At 59.7% G+C, this 27,513-nt stretch overlaps 2 protein-coding genes across 2 annotated transcripts; one reads left to right on the top strand and one right to left on the bottom strand.

Annotated features, from left to right (window-relative positions):
* Nucleotides 1–4,032: 4,032 nt before the first annotated feature.
* TMEM147 (transmembrane protein 147) lies at nucleotides 4,033–8,035 on the top strand. Its single transcript, XM_075907086.2, has 8 exons — nucleotides 4,033–4,178; nucleotides 4,882–5,012; nucleotides 5,405–5,474; nucleotides 5,951–6,016; nucleotides 6,114–6,250; nucleotides 6,593–6,677; nucleotides 7,051–7,172; nucleotides 7,813–8,035. Exons 2-8 carry the CDS (start codon nucleotides 4,936–4,938, stop codon nucleotides 7,931–7,933), a joined length of 678 nt encoding a protein of 225 aa, XP_075763201.1. The 5' UTR covers nucleotides 4,033–4,178; nucleotides 4,882–4,935; the 3' UTR covers nucleotides 7,934–8,035.
* Nucleotides 8,036–10,304: 2,269 nt separating this feature from the next.
* ATP4A (ATPase H+/K+ transporting subunit alpha) lies at nucleotides 10,305–27,160 on the bottom strand. The gene is made up of 22 exons (XM_075908243.2): nucleotides 26,859–27,160; nucleotides 26,497–26,556; nucleotides 25,273–25,476; nucleotides 24,934–25,047; nucleotides 24,450–24,584; nucleotides 24,094–24,211; nucleotides 23,347–23,615; nucleotides 21,856–22,054; nucleotides 21,361–21,470; nucleotides 20,736–20,870; nucleotides 20,416–20,608; nucleotides 19,849–20,024; nucleotides 18,730–18,866; nucleotides 18,149–18,299; nucleotides 17,064–17,232; nucleotides 16,721–16,875; nucleotides 16,217–16,340; nucleotides 15,527–15,672; nucleotides 14,621–14,754; nucleotides 14,118–14,219; nucleotides 13,487–13,578; nucleotides 10,305–11,412 (listed from the first exon to the last, which is right to left on the bottom strand). Exons 1-22 carry the CDS (start codon nucleotides 26,967–26,969, stop codon nucleotides 11,384–11,386), a joined length of 3,063 nt encoding a protein of 1,020 aa, XP_075764358.2. The 5' UTR covers nucleotides 26,970–27,160; the 3' UTR covers nucleotides 10,305–11,383.
* Nucleotides 27,161–27,513: the final 353 nt, after the last annotated feature.

Consider the following 27,513-nt stretch of genomic DNA (forward strand, 5'->3'; position numbering starts at 1 on the left):
GGTCTCTGGCTCTACTCCGGGCCCTACTGCACCTCTTGGCACCCGCTGCCCAGCTGTTGCAAAATGGGCATAAGGTCTCTCTGTGTTCAGCTTGGCCCATCCCCAGCTTGGTGAGGGACCTTTCTCCTCGTCTGCAGCAGGACGCCGGGTTTGGGCAGCAGCTGGGCCCCTTGCGCTTGGGGGGGCGGGGTGACTTCTGCAGCACTGCCTCCACCCTTTGCTGGGTGCCAACATGCTGCAATGCCAGTGCGTGGTCAGCAGAGCATAGCTCTCCCCAGAGGGTGAAATAGCCAAGAGCTCCCAGCCTCAGACCGCCTTAGAGAAAGGTAGCCTAGGTGCACAACCCTGGAGTTGCGCTAGCTGACTTGTGAGGCCCTGGCTAGGGCTGCTGGAACTGCAGGCCCAGCCCTAGGAATGCCCACACTGGGTCAGACCCACGGTCATTCCAGTGCTGCAGCCAGCTCCTGCCAAGAGCTGCTGGCAGAATGTTCTGAGGAATGAATAGAGCCTGGCAAGTCTGGAATGATCTGTCCTGTATCCACTGCTGTGCAAAGTTTAGGGAGACCAGGGCAGAGGGTCTGTCCAGGACCATTGTGACTACAAGCCACTGATGGGTCTGATCTCCATGAGTAATTCTCTTCTGCCTCCAGTTAAGCTTCTGGCCTTCACAACATCCCCTGGCAATGAGTTCCACAGGTTGGTGCTGCCTGGGCAGGCACTATGTCTGTATATGTGCTGCCCGTTAACCACCTAGGATCTAGGGGTTACTAGTGTTTGCACCTGCCCCTCACCCTTCTCCGCAACCCTCAGGGGTTCGGCTGTTGCCTTTCAGGCATCTTGTAAGTTGAACCGTGCCAAGCTGTTCCCTACCCCTACTACTGCTGTTGCTCTTTTTGCAAGTGAGGTACTTGGTTGGAGAGTGCACCAGGGATTTCTAGAGTGGGGCTTATGCTCCGTTCTTCCAGCTCCCCCTTTCCAAAGGGGCCCTACCACTGCTGCTTGGCATGTGGTGCAGAGAACCATCCATAACCTGTGAAGTTGGGCTGCGGGTGCCGGGTGGGTGGGGTGCTGAGCAAGGCTGGGATGCGGGTGCCGGTGGGTGGGGTGCTGAGCAAGGCTGGGCTGCAGGACTCCAGGCGCTAAGCTTGAGCTGAAGCCAAAGCCTGAGTAACTTGGCTTTGCCATTCCTGTTGTGGTGTGAGGCCCTACTTCCTACCCTTACCAGGGCCCCTGCCGGGTACAGGGAGAGAGAGTCGTGGCAAAGGTGGGCCATGGAGGTGTTTTGGGGGGGCGGGGCCTCCAAGGAAAAGGCTGAGGGCCAATGTTCTAATTGTTTCAATCTCTGGAATAAACCCCACATACACGGAGGCATTCACAGATCTGCACCACACCTTGCGGGGGGGACACACATGAATCAATCCTGGGTGCCCTCCAAAGCGCCCGGTTTACAGGGAGTGCTGAGCTAACCCTCGTATTAAGCAGGGCCCCTCTTTAGCGTGACAGCCGTGGCCTTACTGGCAGCCGGAGGAATCAGGAAACCCCAGGTCCAGTTGTCCCTCCCACAAGTCTTTTAGAAGAGGGTGGGCTGATACCTGCCCACTCCTGCACCTCTGTTAGCTGCAGCATTCTCCCACCCCCCAAGCTGGACGTCTCCGGATCATCTGCAATAAGCAGCACAAGCCTCCGTGTGGCTCCCAAGGGACCCCAGTCTTTGTGCCCTGTTGCTGTGGAGGAAACTGACCAGTTGTTCCCTCCCTAGGCCAACCTCCCCGAGCAGCAAGGCAGCTGGGCCAAGGCAGGCGGGTTCCACTGGCAGAGGGTGTGTGGCACCCTCGGCCACTGTCATGGCAACACCCAGCGCAGCCAGATCCAAAGGCGGCTTTGGGGCTGGGTTGGGGCCCATCTCAGGCTCTGCTTTGGAAAATGTAACTGGGGGTGACAGCTCCGTGAGGGAGGGGGACACAGGGTGGGCAAGGCCAGGAAGAACCTGGGAAGAGAAAAGTCAGTGGGGAGAGGGGGGGTGGCAAGGCACAGCTCAGATCTCAGCCATGCGTGGCAGAAGGGAAACTGAGTCATGGGGCAAAGGGCTTTAGCAGGATGGGAGTGGTAGCCCTAGCAGATCTGAAAGTCCCCTCTGCTGCTCTCTCCACCCCCCCCCCCCCCCCGTCCTCTTACCAACCACCCCCTCGCTCCGCCTGCAGGCAACACTACCCCACAGTAACCTCTCTCTCCGCCTGCAACACCAGCATCCATTAACCTACTTTCCCTTAGCAGTGCCAGGAGCAGCTGTTACTCCCAAGTTTCACAGGCAAAAGGAACTGAGCATGGTGCTGGAGCCAACGCAGGCTGGGGCTAGCAACGCCTTCCCACTCTCACCATTAGGCACCACTCCCTTCTTGCACAAATGGGGCTAGAACCCAGCAGTCCTGGTGCCCACCCACGTTCTAATCACTAGAGCAGGGGTTCTCAAACTTTGTGAGACCGTGACCCCCCCCCCCCTCTAAGTTGCTCGTGACCCCCTGGGGGTTGGGACCTATAGTTTGAGAAACAATGCACTAGCTCACAGTCCCTTGAGGGGGCGGGGAGGTAAGAAGGCTGCTGTCTTCTTCTTATCCTCTTAGAACCTAGGCCAGGTGAGCAGATTAAACCGGCAAGCCCAGGCCGCCCCCCAGTGGCCAACATGGCTACGATGGAGGAAGAGCAAGGTCACCCTGGTGGATCGGCCTGCACCTCCCAGTGCAGTGCATGATCCGCTTGGGAGCTGACATCAGTGAGAGATGAGGCTCAGGCTGGGGACTGGCAGGGATGCAGGATGGGCACGTGCAGAGAGGGCAACACCAGCCTCCGCTCTCCGTGCTGGTCGAGAAGGTCTGATCCTGCGGGAAGCTGCAGCCAGCACGATCGTGCAGCAGGGAGTGAGAGGGGAAAGCCAGCTGGAGCACTGGCATCCTGGGGACTGGGAGCAGCTAGAGGCTGCAGGGGAGATGTCAGTGGGGCCTGGGGCTGCCCAGATGCAGCCAGAGACAGGCCCTGCCCCAGCTGGGATCAGGGCCCTGTGGCCAGGCTCCATAGGCAGGGCTGATTATGGTGCCTACTGCACTGGGGAGGCGGGGGGGGGGGGGGGGAGCAGACTGGCTCCAAGAGATGCAGTGACTCTAGAAGGAGCTTGTGGCAGAACGGAATAATGAGGCGAGGTGTGAGCCCAGGAGCCCATCCTAGTGCCATGCTGGGGGCACCAGGGCAGCCAACGGCCAGGGAACAGCTGCCCTATCCTGTCCCCTGCAGCGCAGCATGCCCTTGTGCTGCCCTGGGGCACGGGGCCAGCCCTGGCTCCAGCTGGGGATTTGTGGCAGGCTCCTGGGAGGTGTCTAACCAGAGGGGTGGGGAGGGGAGGGGATGGTTGCCTGGCTCCCGGTAAAGGCTCAGGGATAATCCAGCCGGTTGCGCAATGGGATTAGGCACAAAGGCAGGGAATCCTGAGAGCGCTGGCCTGGCCGCAGCGGAGAGGAACAGCTGGCCAGGCTGCCCTGGATTTAGTCATTTATGGTGGAGATGGGGGGATGGGTCTTTAATTCGTTATTGGCCCCTGGATCTGGCTTCCACAGACCACTTAGGTACAAAATGTGGAGAGACAGAATTCCACTTCCCGTGCCAGCCAAGGAACCCAGGAGTCCTGGCTCCCAGCCTGTGCCCTGCTCTACCCACTAGATCCCACTCCCCTCTCAGTGCCAGTGATGGAATCCAGGAGTCCTGGCTCCCAGCCCCTCCTCCTCTAACACATAAGACCCCACAGCCCTCCCAGAACTGGGCACAGGACCCAGGAGTCCAGACATCTCCCCTTCCCGAGGTGGGCTCTGGAATCTTCAGCTCTGCGGCGGCTGGATGGAAGACTACAACCCCCATAGAGCTTTGCTGCCAACGCGTGCTGCATCACGGGAATTGTAGTCCAGTGAACGCGTGACTACAACTCCCGTGCTGCCATGGGTGCAAAGCCTCGTGGGAAGTGTAGTCCGATGGGTAAGACTCTGACTCCCGTAGTGCTTTGCTCCCAGCTCGACTGGGTGAGCGTTGCGTGTTGGACAACAGGAAAACTACAGCTCCCAGCGTGCACTGGGGCAGGGCGCGAGTCAATGAGCCGGGCTCCTTGCAGCGCATGTGCTAAGGGTCCGTGGGGTCCAGTGAGTATCGGGGCGGGGACCCCGGACGCCTGGGTTCGATCCCTGGCCCGAGGGGGAGGAGGGAGGGTCTAGGAGCCAGGACTCCTGGGTTCCCGGGGGGGGGGGGTGGATCTGGGGGTTCAGGGAGCCAGGACTCCTGGGTTCCCGGGGGGGGGGGGTGGATCTGGGGGTTCAGGGAGCCAGGACTCCTGGGTTCCCGGGGGGGGGGGGGTGGATCTGGGGGTTCAGGAAGCCAGGACTCTGGGTTCCCGGGGGGGGGGGGTGGATCTGGGGGTTCAGGAAGCCAGGACTCTGGGTTCCCGGGGGGGGTGGATCTGGGGGTTCAGGGAGCCAGGACTCCTGGGTTCCCGGGGGGGTGGATCTGGGGGTTCAGGGAGCCAGGACTCCTGGGTTCCCGGGGGGGGGGGGTGGATCTGGGGGTTCAGGGAGCTAGGACTCTGGGTTCCCGGGGGGGGTGGATCTGGGGGTTCAGGGAGCCAGGACTCCTGGGTTCCCGGGGGGGGTGGATCTGGGGGTTCAGGGAGCCAGGACTCCTGGGTTCCCGGGGGGGGTGGATCTGGGGGTTCAGGAAGCCAGGACTCTGGGTTCCGGGGGGGGTGGTGGATCTGGGGGTTCAGGGAGCTAGGACTCTGGGTTCCCGGGGGGGGTGGATCTGGGGGTTCAGGGAGCCAGGACCCCTGGTTCTCTCTCTCATTCTCCCCAGGCAGGGTCGGGGTGCCGCGCCCCCCCCCGACACTGATCCTGGCCCAGCGCAGCCATGACCCTCTTCCACTTCGGGAACTGCTTCGCCCTGGCCTATTTCCCCTACTTCATCACCTACAAGTGCAGCGGCCTGTGAGTGCCCGGCTGAGCCGTGGGGGGACTTGGGGTGCAGTGATGGGGGGGCTGGCAGAGTGCCTGAGGGTGGGATATCAGGGTAGCCGGGCCCATGGGCAGAGCTGGGGCTGCAGAGAGGGGCTGAGTTGAGGGGGGGCAGATACAGGGTAGCTCAGGTCAGCCCCACGGGCCCATCGTGACCCCAGTTCTGGGTGACGCTGGCCCGTTCGGGCAAGTGGAGCTTTCCCTCTGCGCAGAGCCTGGTTTGGCTCCTGGGACCCAGGGCCCGCTGGCTGCTCCGGGGGTGCCGGGCCGGGGGCTGTGACGCTGTGTGTGGGTGGGGTTGGATTGTCCTGGGTCAGGAGCATCATTGGGGGGGGCCCCAGCTGATCTCTGCCCCTCCCCTGCAGGTCGGAGTACAACGCTTTCTGGAGATGCGTCCAAGCTGGGGCTACCTACCTCTTTGTGCAGCTCTGCAAGGTGAGGGGGAGGGAGGGGAGCCGGCAGAGCCGTCCTGCCCATCAGCTAGGTTGGGGCGACTGCCCCAGGCTCTGCACCTTGGGGTGCCCCATGATGGCTGCCTCCACTGCCCTATGGACAGGACATAGTGGATTACCTTGGGGGCCTGGTGTGGGGCAGCAGCAGGGGGTCGGACCCCCAGACACACTCACCGTGGCAGCAGGAGCCGGTGTGACCTGGCAGCCTACCCTGCTCCACCCTCTGCCAGCCTGCAAGCAGAGCCTGGGTGCTCCTGGGATTTCTCTAGCTCTGGGAGGGGAAGGGAGACCAGTGGTTAGAGCAGGGAGGGAGGATTGGGAGCCAGGACTCCTGGGTTCGCTCCCTGGATCTGGTTGGGGAGTGGGCAGAAGCAGGAGACTCTGCTGGGCTCGTTGGCTGCTCCGGGGGTGCCGGGCCGGGGGCTGTGACGCGCCGTCTCCCATTGCTTTTCATTCCAGATGCTGTTCTTGGCCACTTTCTTTCCCACCTGGGAAGGTGGAGTTGGGGCTTACGACTTTGTGGGGGTAAGTTCAGCTTGGGGCTGGGGGGAGCCCAGGGCTGGGCTAGCAGGGGCTGTGGGTAGGGAGTGAGGGACGCCGTTTAACCCTTCGTATTCCCCAGGAGTTTATGAAGGCCACAGTGGACCTGGCTGACCTGGTGGGGCTGCACCTGGTGATGTCGAGAAATGCAGGGAAGGGCGAGTACAAGATCATGGTGGCAGCCATGGGCTGGGCCACGGCCGAGCTCGTCATGTCCAGGTGGGACCCGTCTTCCTGCATGGCCAGCCTAGGTGGGCTCAGAGCTTGGATGGGCCCTGATTCCCCAGCGTGGCACTAGGGGGCACTGTGCTGCAGGGACAGGGGGCTCTCCCCAGCAGGCAGTGCTGACCCCAGCATGGCACTAGGGGGCGCTGTACTGCAGGAAACTCAGGGCCCTGTGAAATGTCCTTGAGAGAGAGGATTCTCCTTCACTTCCTGTCCTGACGTTCTGTGCAGCTGCTCTCCAGCTGCCTCACCCCAGAGGTGGCTGCATCTCCCTGTGTGTCCCAGCTGCGGGGTTTGGGGTGAGCAGCCTCTGACCCCGCTCTGTATCTCTGCCAGGTGCATTCCTCTCTGGGTGGGAGCCCGCGGCATCGAGTTTGACTGGAAATATATCCAGATGAGCATCGACTCCAACATCAGTCTGGTGAGAACCCCCTACTGCTGCCTTGGCCTTCCGCTGTTGGCTTCCCCAGGCCTGTGCCCCAGCTCGGAGGAAGGGGGTTTCTCTGCTGCTGTGAGCTTCTCCAGAACAGTGCCCCAGCAGGAAGGCAGGGGACGCACCAGTGCTGTGAGCTTCCCTGGGACAGTGTCATAGTCACAAGGATGAGGACAAGCCAGAGCTGTGAGCTTCCCCGGGGCAGTGCCCCATCCCCAAGGAACAGGACATGCTGGTGCTGTGTGCTTCTCCAGGACCATGCCACAGTTTGTGGGGAGGGGAAGAGGGCCACTGTTGCTGTGATCTTCCCTAGGGCAGTGCCCTGCTCTCTGACACCCCATCCCCTGCATTCCCTCCTCAGGTTCACTACATCGCCATGGCCGCCCTGGTGTGGATGTTCACTCGCTACGACCTGCCCAAGCGCTACCGCCTGCCCCTCACCCTGCTGCTGGGCCTCAGTGTCTACAAGGCCTTCTTCATGGAGTGAGCACTAGGGGCGGAGACTCTGGGGTTGGGGCGGAGACTCTGGGCACAGGGCTCCATGGCCACTGGGGACCAGGCTGGAGATGGGGCTGAGCAGGGGCTGAAGGTCCCAGGCAGAGCGAGGACAGGGACGTAGGTGGGAAGTGGGGGCAGACACTGATTCCAGTGGGACCTGGCTGGGGCTGGGGGACCAGGATCTAGGGGCCATGCTGGGGGCACGGGTGGGAGGAGGAGGCTCTAGGGGCCAGGCCAGAAGGGGATTTAGGGGCTGGACAGATCTGGGCTGAGGGCCTTAGCTGGGTGGCCAGGGCTGGGACAGGTCCATCAGAAGGAGTTTGGGGCACCTGATGTCATGTGATCAGGGGTCCCGTGCTCAGAGCCCTGGAACAATCGCAGCCCCCCCCCCCCTCCCCGCTTCCCCCCAGCTTGGGTTCTGAACATTTTGGTTTCCCGCAAACAGCCGTCAACTACCCTGCCAAAAATCTACCTCACCCAGCGCTGTACGTTCACCCCCCCCTCCCCTCCCGCTTTCACTGGCAGAGCGTGGGGGGAGGAGACGCTCCGGGGCTGCGAGCTTCCCCCAGGGCAGTGCCTCAGCCTTGCAGGTCCCACTAATTCACATCCCTTCCTGTCTCTCCAGATCCTTCGTTCACGTCTTCTTGCTGGGCAGCTGGACGGCGCTGCTGGTCAAAGCTGTCATCACCGGCTTCCTGGCGCTCAGCTCCCTGGGTCTCTTTGTGACCTTGGTGCATGGAAATTAATCCCCCCTGCCCAGGACTGGCTAAACCCTGGTTCTGGTGCCATCTCCAGTCCCTGTCGGACCCACCAGGCAGAGAATAAACTACGGCTTTCCACTTTGTAAACCCTGGGTTTTTTGGGGTTTGGAGAGGCCTGTGTCCCTGCTGCCCCCTGCTGGCGGGGCTGGGAATCGACACTGCCCAGCTGAGGGGCTGGGTTCCGTGTGGGGGTGGCCAGTGCCAAAGCAGCGGTGATGAAGGGCTGGGGGAGGGGACAGTGGCTGGGCACAGCTCTCGGAGGGCACCGTCCCAGTGCCCGCGGGGCTGTGCGGTGGGGGGAGGTACCGCGACTGGCCTGCTCCCCTCCCAGCAGGAATCGTGTGCAAATAGGCTCGGGTGCATCGAGTTAAAGCATCGATGTGAATCAGGATTCATATCGGGGCACGGGGCTGAAACTCACTGTGTCCGTCTGGCTTCCCTGGTGCTTTCAAAGGAAACCTGAGCCCTGCTGGGCCAAGAAAACCCGAGAGCCCGGCCAGGCAGACCCCACGCTGAGGCAGGACCCATAATTAGCCCTGACGGGTTTGTCCAGCCTAGTCCTGAAAATCTCCAGTGCCGGGGCTCCCACGACCTCTCGGGGACGTCGAGTCCCGCGCTGAACTCCGCTACCAGGCAGGGAGTTTTTCCAGCCTCAGTCTTTCTTGGCTAAGCCCATTGCGGCTTGTCCTGCCGTTCGGAGAACAATTGCTCAGCATCCTCTTTAGATCAGCCCATAAGGCATTTGCAGACTTCACGGGTCCCCTCTCCATTATTGTCTCAAGACTAAACAAGCCCATGTCTTACCCTTCCCTTGCAGGCTGCCTTTTCTGCACCTTTGCTCCCTTTGTCACTCTCCTCTGGAGTTTATCTCCGTCTTTCCCAAAGGGAGCACTGTCCCCTCCCCTCCCGCCCGCTTTTGCACAGTTTGGTTTTACACCTAACCCCAGCTTTTACTGAACTTCAGGGCTGCCTTTTGCAAATCCAAAATGACCTCGTTCACTGATTTCCAGCCAGCCAAAAAATGTGAAAATGAAGCATCTGAATAAACAGCTGCTAAGCTATAGAATTGCTTAAATGTTGAAAAATGTATTTAAGCACCTCTGCAGCCTAACAGCCATTTAGTCCCGTGCTCAGTTTTTAGGAGGGCAAGTGAGACTCTCCTTTGCATGATAATGTTTTCTACTTGTGTGTCAAGCTGCCGTGGATTGGAAACTGGAACCCAATTAAAATGCAACAAAACCAGCCTTTTAAAATTGCTTTTATTAGTTAAACAAAACAACCTTAAATGTGCCACCGCTGTGAACTGCCTTTGTCGTCTGATGTCACCGGCACGTTTAAGGTCTTTTTGTGTTAACGAATAAAAGCAATTTTTAAAAGTTGGTTTTGTGCCGTTTGAAACGTCTTCCCCCTTTTAATTGCAAACCGTGGTTTTGTGCAGAAGAAGTAAGTTTATCAAAATAGGGTTTGTGTTTAAAACTGGGGATTCGTTTGCAACGGCACAAAACCAGCATTTAAAAAAATTGTATTCGTTAAATATAACGTCCGTAAACATGCCGAATGCAGAAGTACAAGTCCATTTGCATTTAATATGAATTGATCAGACAAAGGAAATGGTAGTTGCAGTTCACAGGTCGAAGTGATGGCGACCAAATCCTTCAAAATGTTAGCACTGTAGATTGAACCTCTCTAATCTGGCACCCTCAGGACCTAACCGGTGCCAAACCAGAGAATTTTCCAGACGACAGCAGGTGAATGTTTAGCGGCATTACCAGCACTTCCATTGCTTGCTGGGCTCTTGGAAGACATTTCGGGGTAAATTAGAGCTAAATCACAGCTCAGAACGCTGAGCCAGGACTGGTGGCTATAAACAAACTTTATGGGACCACGGGAAACATGGCCACATCCGTGGTAAGTGGACATCCAGCTCACTGAAATCAGGCCGGGCCGTGGATGTTGCCGGACTAGAGAGGTTCAAGTAGTAGATTGTGTGCATAGTTTACTCTTCATACAATGGAAGAGGAAAACCAGCTCTCCCGCTTGCTCAGTGCCGACTCGCTTTCCTAGCTTTGCTTCGAGTGGCTGAATCTAACTGCCGCTCGAGAAACATTTCCCGCTGCAGAAAGCTGGATTAGCCCTTCCGCCAACTCCGGTGCCAGCCGCCGCTTTCTGCCTACGTGGCTTGATTGGCTGCCAACGCTTTAAAGACCATGTGCCTGCCTGGGTGTTACCCTGATTGGACGAGTTGGGAGGCAAAGTCGCGAGTCTTGGAAAGAAAACGATTTGACACAAATTAAAAAAAATCCCTCGATATTAAATTAACTATTGGGGTGTTTTTAAATGTTTTTATTTGTTAATAATTACAAATAAACAGTTGATTTTTATCCCTGTGGGGCCGTTTGACTGTCTCTGGGCTCCCTGGAGTGGTGGGGTCCCTGCTGCAGTTGCTGGGGGGGGGGGGGGGGGGATGGAATCCAGGCCCCTGCCATGGGGCAGCCAGATGCATTGTGGGAGCTACGCTTCTTCTGAGAAATCCTGCCTGGAGCTGATGGGTTTGAGGCAGGATGCCAGGCTAGATGGGCCTGTGCCAGGGTGGTAGGTGCTGGGCCCAATTTGGGGCAGCAGGTGGCTTGGGCGGGCAACCAGGCTAGATGGGCACATGCTCAGAGTGGGGGAGGGGTGTGCTTCAGTTCTGTTCCCCACCTGCCCCCTAAGCTGCCACTCCACTCTGAGGGAGGCAATGGAACCAGGGCTTGGCCCCCTGGGCTGGTTGCCCCAGGAGTGCAGGACAGGACGTGCCTTTGTCACTCTCATGGAGCCTTTCCCAGCCTGAGTCCATGGGGTGCAAATGAGGGAGGAGCCCCAGTTCCTGGTGAGCTGAAATTTGAAGCTGATTGGCTGGTGGACCTGCTCTGCCCTAGTGCTGCAGTGATCTGCCTGAAAGCCACGCTGCCCGGCCACACCTGCCAGGGGGCAGCTCCCTAGCCCCCTCTGCTCTAACCACTAGACACCACTCCCCTCCCAGAGCCAGACCCCAGACATTCTGCCTCCTAGCCCTCTGTTCTAACCACTAGACCCCACTCCTCTCCTACAGCCAGGCATAGAACCCAGACATTCTGTCTCCTGGCCCCTCTGCTCTAACCACTAGACCCCACTCCCCTCCCAGAGCCAGGGATAAAGCCCAGGTGTCCTGCTGCCAGCTACACAAAAAGGAGCGAGCTGGGACTAGCTGGGAACAGAAGCAAGGGGGCTGCTCTTCCATCCATGGCTGGGGCCCCTGGCCTGGAGGGGCCTGGACCCGGGGGTTGTATTCTCCGGTAGTTTCCAATGGGCGAAGCAGGAGCGGGAGCATGTTCTGGCATCTGCCTCTTTTGTGCTGCGCAGAGGGGGCGAAGCCTGAGATGCTGCCGGAGGCTGAGGGGCGGTCGTGCTTTGCCTTTAGTAATAAAGTTCTTTGTCCCACCAGCCTGTGGAAAAGAGGAAAGTCCTACAGTGAGACTGCTGGAGTGGTGGAGGAGCCCAGCGTTAGAGGCATCACTGGGCAGTGATGCAGCCATCTCTGGGGTGGTGCAACTGGGAACAGCTGCACATAACGCTGCAGGAGCACAAGTTTGCTCAGGGCCACGATGCAGCTACCTCTGGAGCAGGGCAGGTGGGAAATAGTCACACAACGGTTCTGTAAGAGGATGGTTCACACAGCCCCAAGACTCAGTTTCCCAGCTGCTCTGCCCTAGAGGTAGCTGTCGCACGTAACTCTACACAGGCATAGTGCACCCAGTACTGAGATGCAGCCACCTCTGGGGTGGAGCACTGAGGAAAAGCAGCATATAACCCTGCAGGAGCACAACTTGCCCAGTGCTGAGATGCAGCCACCTCTGGGGTGGAACAGCGAGGAACAGCTGCATATAACACTGCAGGAGCACAACTTGCCCAGTGCTGAGATGCAGCCACCTCTGGGGTGGAACAGCGAGGAACAGCTGCATATAACACTGCAGGAGCACAACTTGCCCAGTGCTGAGATGCAGCCACCTCTGGGGTGGGGCACTGAGGAACAGCTGCATATAACACTGCAGGAGCACAACTTGCCCAGTGCCGAGATGCAGCCACTTGTGAGGTGGGGCAGCTGGCACACTGCAGCACCTGATGCCAGACTGGGCTGACTGTGCCAGAATACCCCTCTGCGTTCACAACCAGCACACTATTGCATGACTGTACCAAGCCTGGTGCGGTGTCATTTCAAAGCTCCGGCTTTGCTAAGCAGTAACAGGCGGCCCGGAGGCGCAGCGCTAGCGGTGACGTTCGAAACACAAGCCGTGCCGCTGCCTAAAAGGCTGTTTCCAGAGAAGCCTGGGGAGCGGCCAAACCAGTTCCCCAGCAACAAAGGAGCATGCAGCCCCGGGAGCCAGGCGTGACAGAGGCTGCTGGGCATTACTGGTTCTTAGGGCAGTGGCAGGGGCAAAACAATTTCCTCCTTCTCCAGCTGGCTGCTGCCTGGCACTGGAACCGCTTTGCCCTGGGGACACTGGCCTATAAAACGAAGGGGCAGCTGCCCTGGGACTCCCCTCTTGCCCTGCCCCAGGAGAGAGAGAGACAGGCATGTGGGGGCGACTTAGCTGCCGTGCATGTGGCCTTGTAACGTGTCTCCCGTGGCTCTTTGCCGCTCGTGCTATTAAAGCGCCGGGCGAGTCAGTCCATGGCACAACCCTCCGGTGGCGCTGTCGTGTAACGGGCTCACTAAATTGGCTCCCGCCCCCCTGAGGGTTGTGCGGCACCGGCCGAGAGCCCGTGGGGAGGAATGTGGCTCATCCCCACCAGCCTGTGCGGGGTTGGGCACTTAGCAGCCGGGGCTCTTTGGTTTCCTTGGGGCGGTGTCTCCCATTGCTGCCCCGTGGACGTGGCCTGACCCGAAAGTGGCCTGGCTGGTTTGTGAGTCAGTGGCATGTCCCGCTTGAGCACATCGCATGGGCCAGGATCCCACCGGGCCAAATGCCGCCAGGGGTGCAGCCTTTTCCCATTTGCAGCCCCAAACCATGTGTAGTGGAGGTGGGACCCCTTGGAAATCGCAGGTGTCCTCTGCAGCCCCCCCAGGTCTGCGGACAGGTTGGAACCCGCTGCCCTAGCAGGCTGTGTACTGGCCAGGAGCAGGCTGCTCAGGGCAGGACAGGCATGTCTTGGGGGGATCTCAGATTGGGGTGTGTGCTGGGGTCACGCTGCCATATAACCCAGGCTGGTGAGAGCCGGGGGTGAAGGGGGGGGGGGGCTGACAGGTGGAAGTTACACGTCAGGTGTAGTTTGCAGACTGTTAGGCTGTGAATGGTCCAGCCGGGAGCTCTTTCAGCAAGACATCAAGGTAGGGGTAATACAGCTGCTCATTAGTCTGGGTTGTTCCCTGGTGCAGAATGCAGCCACCTCTGGGGTGAGGCAACTATGGAACAGCCACATATAACTGCACGGGGTGGCTCACCCCGGCCCTGAGCTGCAGCCACCTCTGGGGTGGGGCAGCTGGGGAACAGCCGCTCGTGTGATCGCTCAGTTACTCACTTCCGGGGTGCCTTCGGACGCCGAGTTTTCGGATTTCATCATAGACGAAGATGAGGATGCCAAAAGGCAGAGGCACCAGCCACCACTGGAACCTGGAGGGAGCCAGGGGAGAGACCTTAGCTATGGAGAATGAGCAAAACATCTGTGCAGCCCCAGTGCTGGTCCCGTGGTGCTCACTAAGCCGGGCTGCCGGGGAGAGCCCCCAGCCTGCCCCCTGCAGCGCCCCCTATTGCCGCCCTGGGGTCGGCCCTGCCTGCCCGGGGGAAACCCCACCCCACCCCATCCTGCAGCACAGCGCCCCCTAGTGTCACATTGGGTCCGGCCCTGCATTCCAGGGAAGAGCCCCCACCCTACCCTGCAGCACAGCGCCCCCTAGTGTCACATTGGGTCCGGCCCTGCATTCCAGGGAAGAGCCCCCACCCTACCCTGCAGCACAGCGTCCCCTAGTGTCACATTGGGTCCAGCCCTGCATTCCAGGGAAGAGCCCCCACCCTACCCTGCAGCACAGCGCCCCCTAGTGTCACATTGGGTCCGGCCCTGCATTCCAGAGGAGAGCCCCCACCCTACCCTGCAGCACAGCGCCCCCTAGTGCTGCGCTGGGCTGAACGGACGAGGCACATCCTGCTCTCACCGTATGGGCATGAAGTTGAAGATGTTGGGCATGCCAGGGCAGTAGCACAGGAAGCAGCCCAGACACAGCTGGAACACGATGGCAATCACCAGGATTTTATTCCTGCCACAGAAGAAGCCCGTGAGCTCGGGAGGGGCCAGGGAACGGCAGCTGCCCCTGGCTAATACACTTTCCATGCAGCTGACCAGGCAGGGCCCCCCCCAGCCGCCAGGGACAGCTCAGACCAAACCCCATCTTGTAGTGCCTCACACCTGGGAGAACGTCTTGCCGGGCCCTGAGATGCAGCCACCTCTGGAGTATGGGGGGAACAACTGCACCATGGGGCTGGGTCACCCAGCACTGAAATGCAGCTGATTCTGGGGAACAACCATACATAACACTGCATGGGGATGGCTTAGCTGGTGCTGAGCTGCCACCCCTGGGGTAGTGCTGCTAGGGAATGGATGCAGAACATGCCCTCCCCCCCGGATTCTCTCCCCAGTGGTCTGTGGGCTCCCCAGCACCTGAAGAAACCCTGCTGGAAGACGGAGAGACGGCGAGTCTTGCGGATGAGGACGTCTGAGATCTGACACATCTCGATGCTGATGAAGAAGACGGTGTAACAGGTGTATTCCTGATACAGGCGCTGGCCAAACGTCTGCGAGCGGGGAGAGCGGCCGGTCAGAGTCAGCCCCCAGCACCACCCACATGGTTCTATTCTCCTGAGCCAGCCAGCCCCAAGCCCTCGGCCCAGATAAGAGCCAACACCCCCACGGCCTGATTCCCTTTTCCCCTGAGTCAACCATTCCCCTGTACCTTTTATCCTCGGGGGGCCTAACGGAGTCACTCCATCCCCTAGCAGCAGCAGTAAGGCTGTTATCCCCCAGGTGTGGCTATGGAGTGGTTCCATTCCCCAGCAGCAGCAGTAAGGCTGTTATCCCCTAGGTGTGGCTATGGAGTGGTTCCATCCCCTAGCAGCAGCAGTAAGGCTGTTATCCCCTAGGTGTGGCTAATGGGGTGGTTCCATCCCCTAGCAGCAGCAGTAAGGCTATTATCCCCTAGGTGTGGCTAATGGGGTGGCTCCATCCCCTAGCAGCAGCAGTAAGGCTGTTATCCCCTAGTTGAGGCTAATGGAGTGGCTCCATTCCCCAGCAGCAGCAGTAAGGCTGTTATCCCCTAGTTGAGGCTAATGGAGTGGCTCCATTCCCCAGCAGCAGCAGTAAGGCTGTTATCCCCTAGTTGAGGCTAATGGAGTGGCTCCATTCCCCAGCAGCAGCAGTAAGGCTGTTATCCCCTAGTTGAGGCTAATGGAGTGGCTCCATCCCCTAGCAGCAGCAGTAAGGCTGTTATCCCCTAGTTGAGGCTAATGGAGTGGCTCCATTCCCCAGCAGCAGCAGTAAGGCTGTTACCTCTGATGGCCCATCACTCACCCACTCCTGCCCGTAGCTGTCCTGCACGTCTTGGAGATGGTCATTTTCCCACTGGGCCCGCAGCCCCACGCAGAGCAGGGGGAACCAGCCCTCCTGGGCCATGGCTGTGAAATAGTCCGTGAAGCCAGCAAAGGACTGGATGGCCCCTGGACAGGTGGGGGAACGGAGAACAAAGCCATGAGGGTGGGATGCCCCCGGGAACTTGGTGCTGCCCCCGGCTGGCCCTTATGGACGTGGCTCAGTCTGGGGGAGGGCAGAGCCAGGTGGGTTTGGTTCCGCTCCCTAGTTTCAGTGGGGAGGCGGGGCCAGAGGAGTTTGGCTCCGCCCACGAGCTCTAGTGGGAGGCAGGGCCAGCTATACTTGGCTCCACCCATGAGTTCCAAAGAGGAGGTGGAGCCAACTCTGTGGAGCTCCTATTGGCTCCGCCCTGATATCTAGTCCCGCCTCCCACCTGTCAGAGCCACCCCTGGCCTGACCCACTGTCAGTCTCTCAAAGAGGGCTAATGAAGGTGGAAAAGCCACCAGCACCGGAGGGGTTAATCAATAGTGAGCCATGAACAGGCAGGGGAGAGGGTTCAAACTATCCGTAGCGCAGACACAGCTTCCTCTGGCTGCCTGCTCCCCTGCTCTAACCACTGCACCCCACTCCCCTCCCGGAGCGGGCTAGAGCCCGGCGTCCCGCGGACGCACCGATCTGGAAGTAGGAGTACACAGCCAGGGCTTCGTTCACCAGCCGGTCGCGCCGGGGGTTCCGGGGCTTCAGGTGCATGATGTCGCTTTCCGCTTTCTCGTAGGCCAGGGACACCGAGGGAAACTAGTGGGGAGAAAGAGGGAGACTCGCTGGCTGAGCCGAGGGACCCAGGTGTTCGGGGGAGCACCCCCACCCTACCATCTGCTGCCCTGGGGCATTAGCACTAGGGGGGAGTCACCACCCTATTGCCTGCAGCACAGCGCCCCCTAGTGCCTTACTGAGGCATGGGGGCCAGCCCTGACCACTAGGGAAGAGCCTCACCCCACTCCCTGCAGCACAGTGCCCCCTAGCACCTCCCTAGGGCATTGGGGACAGCCCTTAGTACCAAGGGAGAGTCCCCTCCCCGCCCCCTGCAGCACAGCACCCCCTAGTGCCTCTCTGGGGCATTGGGGCCAGCCCTGAGCACTAGGCGGGGCTTTCACCCCACTGCCCACTGGACTCACGATGTCGGTGCAGAGCTCGATGAAGAGGATGGTGATGCAGCCCAAGGGCAGGGGGACGCTGACCGTGATGTAGATCAGATACGGGGTCAGCTCCGGGATGTTCTTGGTCAGGGTGTACGCGATGGATTTCTTTAGGTTGTCAAAAATCAGGCGGCCTGGGCAGGGACACAGCTGTCAGCGTGCCCCCTGCGGAGGGTGAGACGCCCGAACCTCCCCCCAGCGTACCCTGTTCTGGGAGAGCCTCGCCAACGGGGAGGCTCCATTTGCACTGTCGGTGCCCCCCACACCCTGCTGGCTGGGCTACCAAGCCCCCCGGGGTCAAAGCCCCCTGCTCCGTGCGCACCTTGCTCCACGCCCGTGACGATGGAGGCAAAATTGTCATCCAGCAGGATCATGTCGGCTGCGTTCTTGGCGGCATCAGAGCCAGCGATGCCCATGGCCACCCCAATATCGGCCTTCTTCAGAGCCGGGGAATCATTCACCCCGTCGCCTGTCACGGCCACTATAGCGCCCTGTGGGGGGAGACAGCTGGTCATGCGGGGTGGGGGACAAGGTGGAACGGAGGAGCTGGAAGGAAAGAAAGAAGGCACCATAGCAACCCAATGAAGTGAAGCCCAACAAGGAAAAGCTGTGAAAGCTGGAGAAAGGGAAGCAAAGGAACAGAAGGCACGTGAACAGGGCCGCATTATGACTTTCGTGGGCCCTAGGCACTTTTGCCTTCGTGGGCCCTTCCTTCATAAAAAAAAAATATTAAAAATTATTTTTGATTTAACTTTAAATACTTCTGGGCTGTGTCTAGACTGGCCACTTTTTCTGGAAAAGTTTGCCAGCTGTCTACACTGGCCGCTTGAATTTCCGCAAAAGCACTGACGATCTCATGTAAGATTGTCAGTGCTTTTGCGGAAATACTGTGCTGCTCCCGTTCGGGAAAAAGTCTTTCCGAAAAACTTTTGCGCAAAAGGGCCAGTGTAGACAGCAGAGATTTATTTTCCGCAAAAAAGCCCCGATGGCGAAAATGGCGATCGGGGCTTTTTTGCAGAACAGGGCGTCTAGATTGGCATGGACGCTTTTCCGCAAAAAGTGGTTTTGTGGAAAAACGTCCTGCCAATCTAGACACGCTTTTCCGAAAATGCTTTTAACGGAAAACTTTTTATTTTTTTTCTGTTTTAGGCAAAATGTAATAGATTTTCGTGGGCCCTAAAAGGTTCATTTTTTTCTGATGTGAGAAAAAAATTAAAACATTGTCTTCGACCCTAACAGTTCATTTTTTTTCTTCTGATTTTAAAAGAAATTAAAACATTTTCGTGGGCCCCTAAAAGTATCGTGGGCCCTAGGCACTGTGCCTAAGGATAAGTCGGCCCTGCATGTAAGGACCGAGCACAGGGCAATGGGCAGGAGGAGTGGGGGCGTCGCTCCTGGGTGCCTCACCAACTTCTGGCAGCTCTCCACGATGATGAGCTTCTGCTGGGGGGAGGTACGGGCGAAGACCATCTCGGGGTGCATCTTCAGGATCTCGACAAGGTCCTCGCTCTCCATGTCCTTCAGCTGCCCCCCGTTCACCACACAGGCCCGGGCCTCCCTGAGGAGGGAGAGAGAACCCCCTGCTGAGCCCCCCACACAGATCTACCCACACAGCAGCCACTGCTGAGCCCCAGACGTAGTGCCCCTTACACCACAGCGCCCCCTGCTGAGCCCCCCACACAGCAGCCACTGCTGAGCCCCAGACCTAGTGCCCCTTACACCACAGCGCCCCCTGCTGAGCCATCCACACACAGCACCCCCCTACAAACACCACAGCACCACAGCTGAGCCTCCCTGCCCAACTCCTGGGTACTAACCCTGGCTCTAGGAAGGGAGCGGGATCTAGTGGTTAGACTCGAGCAAGGCCAGGAGGCCAGGAAGGCAGGACTCCCGGGTTCTCTCCTAGCTCTGGGAGGGGAGTGGGGTCCAGTGGTGGGGGTGGGGGCAGGACTCCTGGGATTGCTCCTGGCTCAGGGCGGGGCTCTCACCACTTGTTGACTTGCTCCACAGGGATGCGCATCCTGGAGGCGATGTCCTCCACTGTCTCGCTGCCCTCTGAGATGATGCCCACGCTGGCCGCAATCGCCTTGGCCGTGATGGGGTGATCCCCTGTCACCATGATCACCTGGGATGGGGGGGAGAGTGTCAGGGCTCAAGGGGGGTGTCCATGGAGCAGCGTCCCAGCCAGGGTGGGGGAGGGACCCTAGAGCTGTGAGCTTCCTCAGGGCAGTGCCCCAGCCAGGGTGTGGGGAGGGACCCTAGAGCTGTGAGCTTCCCCAGGGCAGTGCCCCAACCGGGGTGGAGGAGGAACTCTAGAGCTGTGAGCTTCCTCAGAGCAGTGTCCCAGCGAGGGTGGGGGTGGGACCCTAGAGCTGTGAGCTTCCCCAGGGCGGTGCCCCAGCTGGGTGGGGGAAGGACTCTAGAGCTGTGAGCTTCCCCAGGGCAGTGCCCCAGCCGGGGTGGGGGAGGGACTCTAGAGCTGTGAGCTTCCCCAGGGCAGTGCCCCAGCCGGGGTGTGGGGAGGGACCCTAGGGCTGTGAGCTTCCCCAGGGTGGTGCCCCAGCTGGGTGGGGGAGGGACTCTAGAGCTGTGAGCTTCCCCAGGGCAGTGCCCCAGCCGGGGTGGGGGAGGGACCCTAGAGCTGTGAGCTTCCCCAGGGCAGTGCCCCAGCCGGACAGGGAGATGCTGCAGTGCTGTGCGCTTCCCCAGGGCAGTGCCATAGCCGGGGTGTGGGGAGGGACTCTAGAGCTGTGAACTTCCCCAGGGCAGTGCCCCAGCCGGGGTGTGGGGAGGGACCCTAGGGCTGTGAGCTTCCCCAAGGCGATGCCCCAGCTGGGGTGGGGGAGGGACTCTAGAGCTGTGAACTTCCCCAGGGCGGTGCCCCAGCTGGGTGGGAGAGGGACTCTAGAGCTGTGAGCTTCCCCAGGGCAGTGCCCCAGCCAGGGTGTGGGGAGGGACCCTAGAGCTGTGAGCTTCCCCAGGGCAGTGCCCCAGCTGGGTCGGGGAGGGACTCTAGAGCTGTGAGCTTCCCCAGGGCAGTGCCCCAGCTGGGTGTGGGGCGGGAGGTGCTGCAGTGCTGCGCACTTCCCTGGGCAGTGGCGCCCTACCCGGATGCCGGCAGTGCGGCACTTCATGACGGCGTCGGGCACGGTGGCGCGGGGCGGGTCGATCATGGAGATGAGGCCGGCGAAGCAGAGCCCGCTGGTGGGGAAGTTCATCTCTTCCGAGTCGAAAGAGAAGCCGCGTGGGAACTGCACCGGGTCCAGGTACAGGTGGCAGAACCCTGTGGAGGGGGAGGCGCAGCCAGGCAGGGCCTGTGAGGGGCGGGGCACTGGGCTTCCCCCCCAGCACCGCAGGCCCATGTGCCCCCTGCCTGGGGGGTCCCCCACTGCCCTCAGGCCTGGGAACCCCCCCCTTGCATCCCACACATTGGGGGCTCGCCTGCCCTGGCCCCATGGGCCCCACACATAGAGCACCCCACCTTGGTTCCACATGCCCAGGGCAACTCCCCCTCCCTAGAGACCCAGGGTGTGGGGAGGGAGGTGCTGCAAGCTATGGCTGTGTCCCGCCCCTTTACCCAGCATTCCCTCCCCTTCCATGCCCCACATGCCCTCCCCCAACCCCCATCTATGTCCCTTTGCCCCACACGCCCTCCCCCAGCCACGCCCCCTTACCCAGCACCCGCTCTCCCAGGCCCCCCAGGTCCATGTACGCCGTCTGGAACGCCTCCTTCCACTGCTCGTCCAGGGGCAGTTCCTGCCCCTTGATCATGATGGTGGCGCAACGCTCCAGGATCCGCTCTGGGGCCCCCTTCATCACCAGCAGGTACCGAGGGTCCCGGGGGTCCTCCAGCTCGTGGATGGACAGCTGTGGGGATGGGGAGTGGGATCTAGTGGTTAGAGCAGGGGGCTTGGAGTCAGAACACCTAGGTCCTGTCCCCCTCTCTGGGAGCCACTGCATTAGCTGGCAGGGCCAGGATGTGGCCCTTGCTGACCTGGAATTTGTTGGTGGAGTTGAAGGGGATTTCACAGGCTTTCTTGTAGCGCTCCCGGTACTCCATGACGTTCCCCAGAGTGATCTCGGAGAACTTCAGCAACGCCGTCTCTGAGGCATCTCCAATGACAATCCTCTGGAGGGGGGAGAATGGATGAGTGGACGCTGGACTCCCAAGCAGAGCTGAACTGCAGCCACCTCTGGGGCGGGGCAGTGGGGGGAACAGCCACACATAACACTGCCTGGGGGCGGGACTCGCCCAGCACTGAGATGCAGCCACCTCTGGGGTGCAGCAGCGGGGGAACAGCCACACATAACACTATGGGGGGGGGGGGCTCGCCCAGCGCTGAGATGCAGCCAACTCTGGGGCGTGGCAGCTGGGGAACAACCACACAGTGGCACTGCTGGCCAGTTTATGGCAGGGGGAAGTACCCTGATTACTGAGACTAGAGTCATGGGATCTTTTAGTGACCCACCCTGGCAGAATATACTGAGCCTCCCTAACCTCGCCCCGTGTGCCCCCTAACACTGCCCAGGGGGTCAGGATCAGCCCTGGTCCCCATTAAAAGATACTGGACCAAGCAGTAGGTGCTGCCTGTCTCGTCTCTCTGGCTACGCGGCCGTACCTTGGGCACCGGCACATTATCCTGGCCTGATTTGAAGAAGGCTCGATTGCAGAGGGACACAATCTTGCACAGTGCTCTCCATGTCTCCGATGACTGATCAAAGCTCTGCCCTGAAGGACAGAGAAAATGAAAATAAACAGCTGATGACGTCCATCTCCTGCTTCCAACCTGAAGTATCCCAAAGCACCAGAAGGGCAAAGATGGCTCACCTGGTACTGAGATGCAGCCACCTCTGGGGTGGGAAGAGAGGGGAACAGCCACACATAACACCACATCCTTGCCCATGTGAGATGCAGCCACCTCTGGGGCAGGACAGCTGGGGAACCACCACACATAACGCTGCACAGGGACAGCTCACATGACACTGAGATGCAGCCACCTCTGGGGCAGGACAGCTGGGGAACCACCACACATAATGCCGCACAGGGACAGCTCACACGGCGCTAGGTGCAGCCACCTCTAGATGGCAGCAGCTGGTTGAACAGACACTCATACCTGACTGGTCCTCTGTGGTGTCAGCCGTGTGAATCTGGTTGTCGAACCACAGGTGGGAGACGGTCATGCGGTTCTGGGTCAGGGTCCCAGTTTTGTCCGAGCAGATGACAGAGGTGGAGCCCAGAGTTTCCACAGCCTCTAGGTTCTTCACCACACAGTTCTTTCGGGCCAAACGCTTGGCGGTGAGTGAGAGACAGACCTGCCAGGGGAGGGAGGGAGAATGGAGGAAAGATCAGAGTCTGCAAACAGGGTACATAATTTGAAGTGGATGCAGTGTGACACCAGATCAGTCGGTAGGAAACTGCACACAATCTGGACTGAACCTAGTATGAAACCAGATTAGAGTCAGTTGAAACACTGCCCACAATCTGGACTGGATTCAATGTGAAACACAATCAGAGTTGGTATAAACATTATTGTGCAAAAACTATACTAGATGCAGTGTGAGCCTAGATCTGAGCTAATCTGAGCTCCGTCGAAAACTTGAATTGGATTGGAGACCATCGAAACACGACTTGCAACCTGAGGAGCAGGGGAAATCCAGATAGAATGCTGAACCCAGTCTGGGCTGGATCTAGTGTGAAACTGGATTGGGAGTTAGTCCAAACACTGCAAAATCTGGACTGGATCTGTTGTGAGTCCCGATTGGAATCCCAAACTGGCTGAATCACAGACTGGGCTGGAGCCAATGTGATATGATCTTTGACTCAAATTATTTAGAAAATCTGAATTGGATTCAGTGTGTAAGACGGAACTGAGTTACTGTATACAGAGTCCAGTGTTACAGGAGACCAGAATCAGTCTAAACACTACCAGACCTGATTGGGATCTAGAGCATGGGTTCCCAAACTGGGGTGTGTGAAGAAATTCCAGGGTGTGTGTGTGAGGTGACCCAGCTCCCCCCCATCAATTCCTCCCTCTCCCCCAAGTTTTGCTGCTATTTTTGTTTTTCGACCCCGGTCAGTTCTTTTTTTTTTTGTTGTTCAACAAGTTTTGCTGCTGGGGGTGGAGGGTGTGAGGGTCCTCAAAAATCAAAAAGAGGGTGTGATGCTGAAAAGTTTGGGAGCCGCTGATCTAGAGTGAGACTGAAAACCTAGACTGGATCCAGATTGGAGTCAGTCTAAAAATAGTGCTTAAAATCAGCACTGGATCCACACTGAGACTAGATTGGAATCATCTTAAAGGCTGCGTGAAACCTGGATTGCATCTGGTATGAAACTGGTTCAAAGTCGGTTGGCTCACGGCACTGAATCTGGTCTGGATTTGGTGTGCGGCTGGACTGGCGTCCGTGGACTGGCCCCAGTATGAAGTGAGATGGGCTACAAACCGGGTCTCAAACCTGGACCAGATATTCTGTGAAACTGGACTGGAGTCAGGAGGAACCTGAAAGAAAACTGGCTGGCTCAGCTGTGGGGCCGGACTGGGACAAAACCTGGATCGGGTCCATTGTGAGAGCGGCTCAGAGTCGGGCCCCGGCCGAGGGGGACTCACCGTGACAGTGGCCAGCAGCCCCTCCGGCACGTAGGCCACCACGATGGCCATGAAGAAGACCATGGCCTTGAGGAAGGGATATCCGATCACCATGGCGACGACGAAGAAGGTGCCCCCGAAGAAGATGGCCAGGCCGGCGATGATATCCACAAAGTGCTCGATCTCGATGGCGATGGGCGTCTTCTCGTTCTCCACGCCCGAGGCCAGGCTGGCGATGCGCCCGATGATGGTGCGGTCTCCGGTGTTAACAATGATGCCGGTGGCAGTGCCTAGTGGGGAGGGATAAAGCTACACGGTGACCCACATGGCCTCAGCCACAAAGGATCCTGGGGAGAGCTTGCCCAGTGCTAAGATGCAGCCACCTCTGGGGTGGGGCAGCTGGGAAACAGCCACACATAACACCAGACAGAGATGCTGGCTTGGCGCTGAGATGCAGCCACCTCTGGGGTGGGGCAGCTGGGAAACAGCTGCACTAAAACATGGCACAATGATTTAGGACAGGATGGAGGAGCCTCTCATATCCAGTTGACAGTGCAGGAGGGAATTTAGAGAGTGCCTGCCACTGAAACACCCCATCCTCTACTCAGGCTGGGGTCTTGGAGCCGACCCTGATGGCTGGGGAGGGCCCTGCCCTGGGCCCTGCGTTGGGCACCCCCTAGCCCTAGCTGGGTCATTGGGGCCAGCCTGGATGGCCAAGCGAGAGCATCCCCACCCAGGTCTGCCCTCTGAGCCCGTCCCTGCTGGCACCTTCCAGGCACATGGTGGAGAAGAAGGCGATGTTCCGGGTTTCCAGGGGGTTCTCGTGGGTGCACTCGGGGGCTCTGGTCTGGGGCTCGGACTCCCCCGTCAGAGAGGAGTTATCCACCTGCAAGACAGACCCAGTGGGTCAGCACCTGGTGCTGAGATGCAGCCACCTCTGGGGTGGGGCAGCTGGGGAACAGCCCATGGCACAGCAGCCCCAGCCCCCGGAGATGGGGTGGGTGGCGAGGGGGCAGGCCCAAGTGATCAGCTGGGCAGATGGATAGGCACTGTTCAGCAGGGGGCAGCTAAACAGCCTCCCACCCCGCACCCTGTGCCACCCCCACCGAGCACAGCCCTCGCACCTTGCAGCCCTGAGATGTGATGATCCGGATATCAGCCGGGACCCTGTCCCCACCCTTGATCTCCACCAGGTCCCCGACCACTAGCTGGTTGGCATTGATCTGGAATTTGTCCCCATCCCGAATCACCGTGGCTTGCTAGGAGAGTGAGAAGAGTCTGTGTTAACCTCAGACCTACAGCCACTCAGGGGCGCTGCATGACTCGCCTGGTGCTGAGATGCAGCCACCTCTAGGGTGGGGCAGCTGGAGAACAGCCGCAAATAACACCTCATAGTGACAACTTGCCTGGTGCTGAGATGCAGCCACCTTTGGGGGGGGGGGGGCGGGGAGCCGGGGAACAGCCCCACATAGGTTTGGCTCTGCTGTGAGCACTCCCCTCCCAGAGCTAGGGAGCGAACCCAGGAGTCCGGGCTCCCAGCCCCGCTCCCCGCAGTGTAATGTCCGGGCTTTCCATGACCTGGGTTCCCACCCCAGCCCTAGCTCTTGCCTGGGGCACGAGATTCTTGAAGCTGGCGATGATGTTGGTGCTCTTGAACTCCTGGTAGTAGCCAAAGCAGCCGGTCACGACCACCACGGCGATGAGGGCGATAGCCAGGTACAGCTGCCCGGGGACAGGTGCGGGGAGAAAGGTTATTTACGCATCCCTAGGAGCAGCGGGCAGCCCCTCGTCACCTGCCGGACAACCACTCCCCTCCCAGAGCCAGGGATGGGACCCAGGAGTCCTGGCTCCCAGCCCCATCCCCCCCCATTAGATCTCCCCTCCCCTCCCAGAGCCAGGGATCGGACCCAGGAGTCCTGACCCCTCCCCCCCGCACCGGGTACCCACGTTATCCGCACTGGTCAGGTCTCCTTGGCCGCACTGGATGCCGAAGGCGATGAGGCAGATGGCAGCGGCCACCCACATCAGGCACTGCAGCCCCCCGGCCAGCTGGCGGGCGAACTTGACATACTCGGGGGTCCCCTTGGGGGGTTTGAGCTCGTTGGGGCCGTCCCGGAGTAGGATTTCGCCTGCCCACGTGCTGTTCAGGCCCTGGGTGCACAGAGAGAGGGCGCCCTGTGTCAGCTGGAACCCGCCCCCGCTCGTGCCAGGTGGGGGCGTGGCTAGGACAGAGGGGTGGAGCTACCGTGTAGGGGCGGGGCTATTAGGTGGGGTGGGAGCCAGGGGTGTGTTCAGGATCCCCAGAATTGCCTTTGTCCACCCACGTGGCCGGCCATACACCCAGGGCCGGATGGAGGTCCAAGGCCCCAGCCCCTGGAGTCAGGTGAACGACTCAGGAGCTCAATGAAGCCAGGTCCCAGCCCTCGTGGCGGGGGGCGGGAGACACTCTGACAGCTGCTTGGTGCCTGCCTGGGCTGGCAGACGGCCTGAGTGCCCAGCGCGGGCGGAGAACAGCAGCGTGAATGCTTCCTGCCACTGCCTGGGGCACTGCTCTGGGGAAGCTCACAACTCTGGCGTCCCTCTCACCTCAGCAGGGGCGGAAGCTCACAGCTCTGGAGATGGCCCCTAAAGCTGGCTGGGGCACTGCCTTGAGGAAGCTCACAGCCCCGGGGACACTGTCTCCGACCTCCTGGGGGGGTTGAAGGAGGGAGCCCCCTGCCCTGAGGCACAGCTGCAATCGGGCACAGCTGGAGAAGATGTGCTGCAGTCTAGTGGAGCGGGGCCTGGGAGATAGATGGCCCCCGGGGCTGGGTTGAGAGACACGGCCCCACCCGGCCTCCATCTCAGGGGCTGGGTTGAGAGGCACGGCCCCACCCGGCCTCCGTCTTGGGGGCCCTTACCTTCAGAGCCATAACAGGGGTGGGGCAAGTGGGGCACTGGCCCCAGGTGCAGAACATTTAGGGGCGCAAAATTAAAAATGAGAAAGTTAAAATACTATTTCGTTTATACCATCACTGTCGTCTATTTGCAATCTCAAGAGATGTGCAATTAACAACATGTGCAATGAATACAATTAATACCAAAAAATAGAATTTTATCATTTTTGGGGGGGGAGGGGCAGTTCAGTAGCCTGCTCCAGGCGCAGAAAACCTTCGTTTCGGCTCTGCTTACCTTGCTCACACTGGTTTGGTACTTCAGCTCCAGGTCTTCCACGGAGAGCTGATGGTCATCCTAGGGGAGAGAAGGGAGCCCGGAGGCAGTGAATGGGCTGCCCCACATGTGACCGACATGCCGACTGCCTGGGTCGGCCGAGAGCCTGGACCCATCGGTGGGAGCGGGGCAGGTTCCCCCAGCGTGACCAACACAGCGGAGCTGCCTGGGTCTGCCGGGAGCCAGAGCCGATTGCTCTAGAAGGGGGTGATCTAGCTGCCTCTAGCTCCCGGCAGAAGCTAACAGCTCTACTACTGCTGCCAGCGGCGTGAGCGACCGAGCCTTGTGAAAGGCCCAGCCCCCGCCCCACTGCCCCCACTCACCACGTCCATCTCCTTCTTCATGTTCTCCAGCTTCTCCTTCTTCTTCGCCGCCTTGGTCGTCTTCTTCTTCTTGATCTTCACGTCCATGGCGCCGTCGTCCTGCTTCTCCATCTCCACCGCGTACAGCTCATACTGGTCCTGCGGAGAGGAGCACAGCTCTACACCCGCCGACCTTGGGGGGAGTTGCTCCCTGAGCACCACCAGGCCTCTGGGCAAGGTAACAGCCCTACTACTGCTGACGGTAGGTGACAAGGCATCATGCTGCCTGGTATTCAGCTCCGCATCCTCTGGGCTGTATGGCTGGCTCTGGTAGGGGAGCGGAGCCTAGTGTGTAAAAGCAGGGTGGGGGCTGTGGAAAGGGAGTGGGGTCTAGTGGTTAGAGAACGGGAGGGGCGGAGCTAGGAGTCAGGATGCCTGGGTTCTATCCCCAGCCCTGGGAGGGGACTGGGGTCAAGCAGCGGGGCTGGGAGAGAGCCAGAACTCCTGGGTCCCATGGCACTGGATCAGATGACTTCACGTCCCTCTGTTCCCCCTCTGGCCCGCCAGCTCGGAGCTTTGCTGGGGCCCCTGGCGCATACCCGGGCATGCGGAGGGGGGCACCTTGTACTTGCCCTGAGGGCTGTTCGCTAAGCCCCCCAGTGGGTGGAGAAAGGAG

Source organism: Pelodiscus sinensis, chromosome 22 (assembly GCF_052426305.1).
Source record: "Pelodiscus sinensis isolate ZL-2025 chromosome 22, ASM5242630v1, whole genome shotgun sequence".
In the NCBI taxonomy this organism is placed as follows: domain Eukaryota; kingdom Metazoa; phylum Chordata; order Testudines; family Trionychidae; genus Pelodiscus; species Pelodiscus sinensis.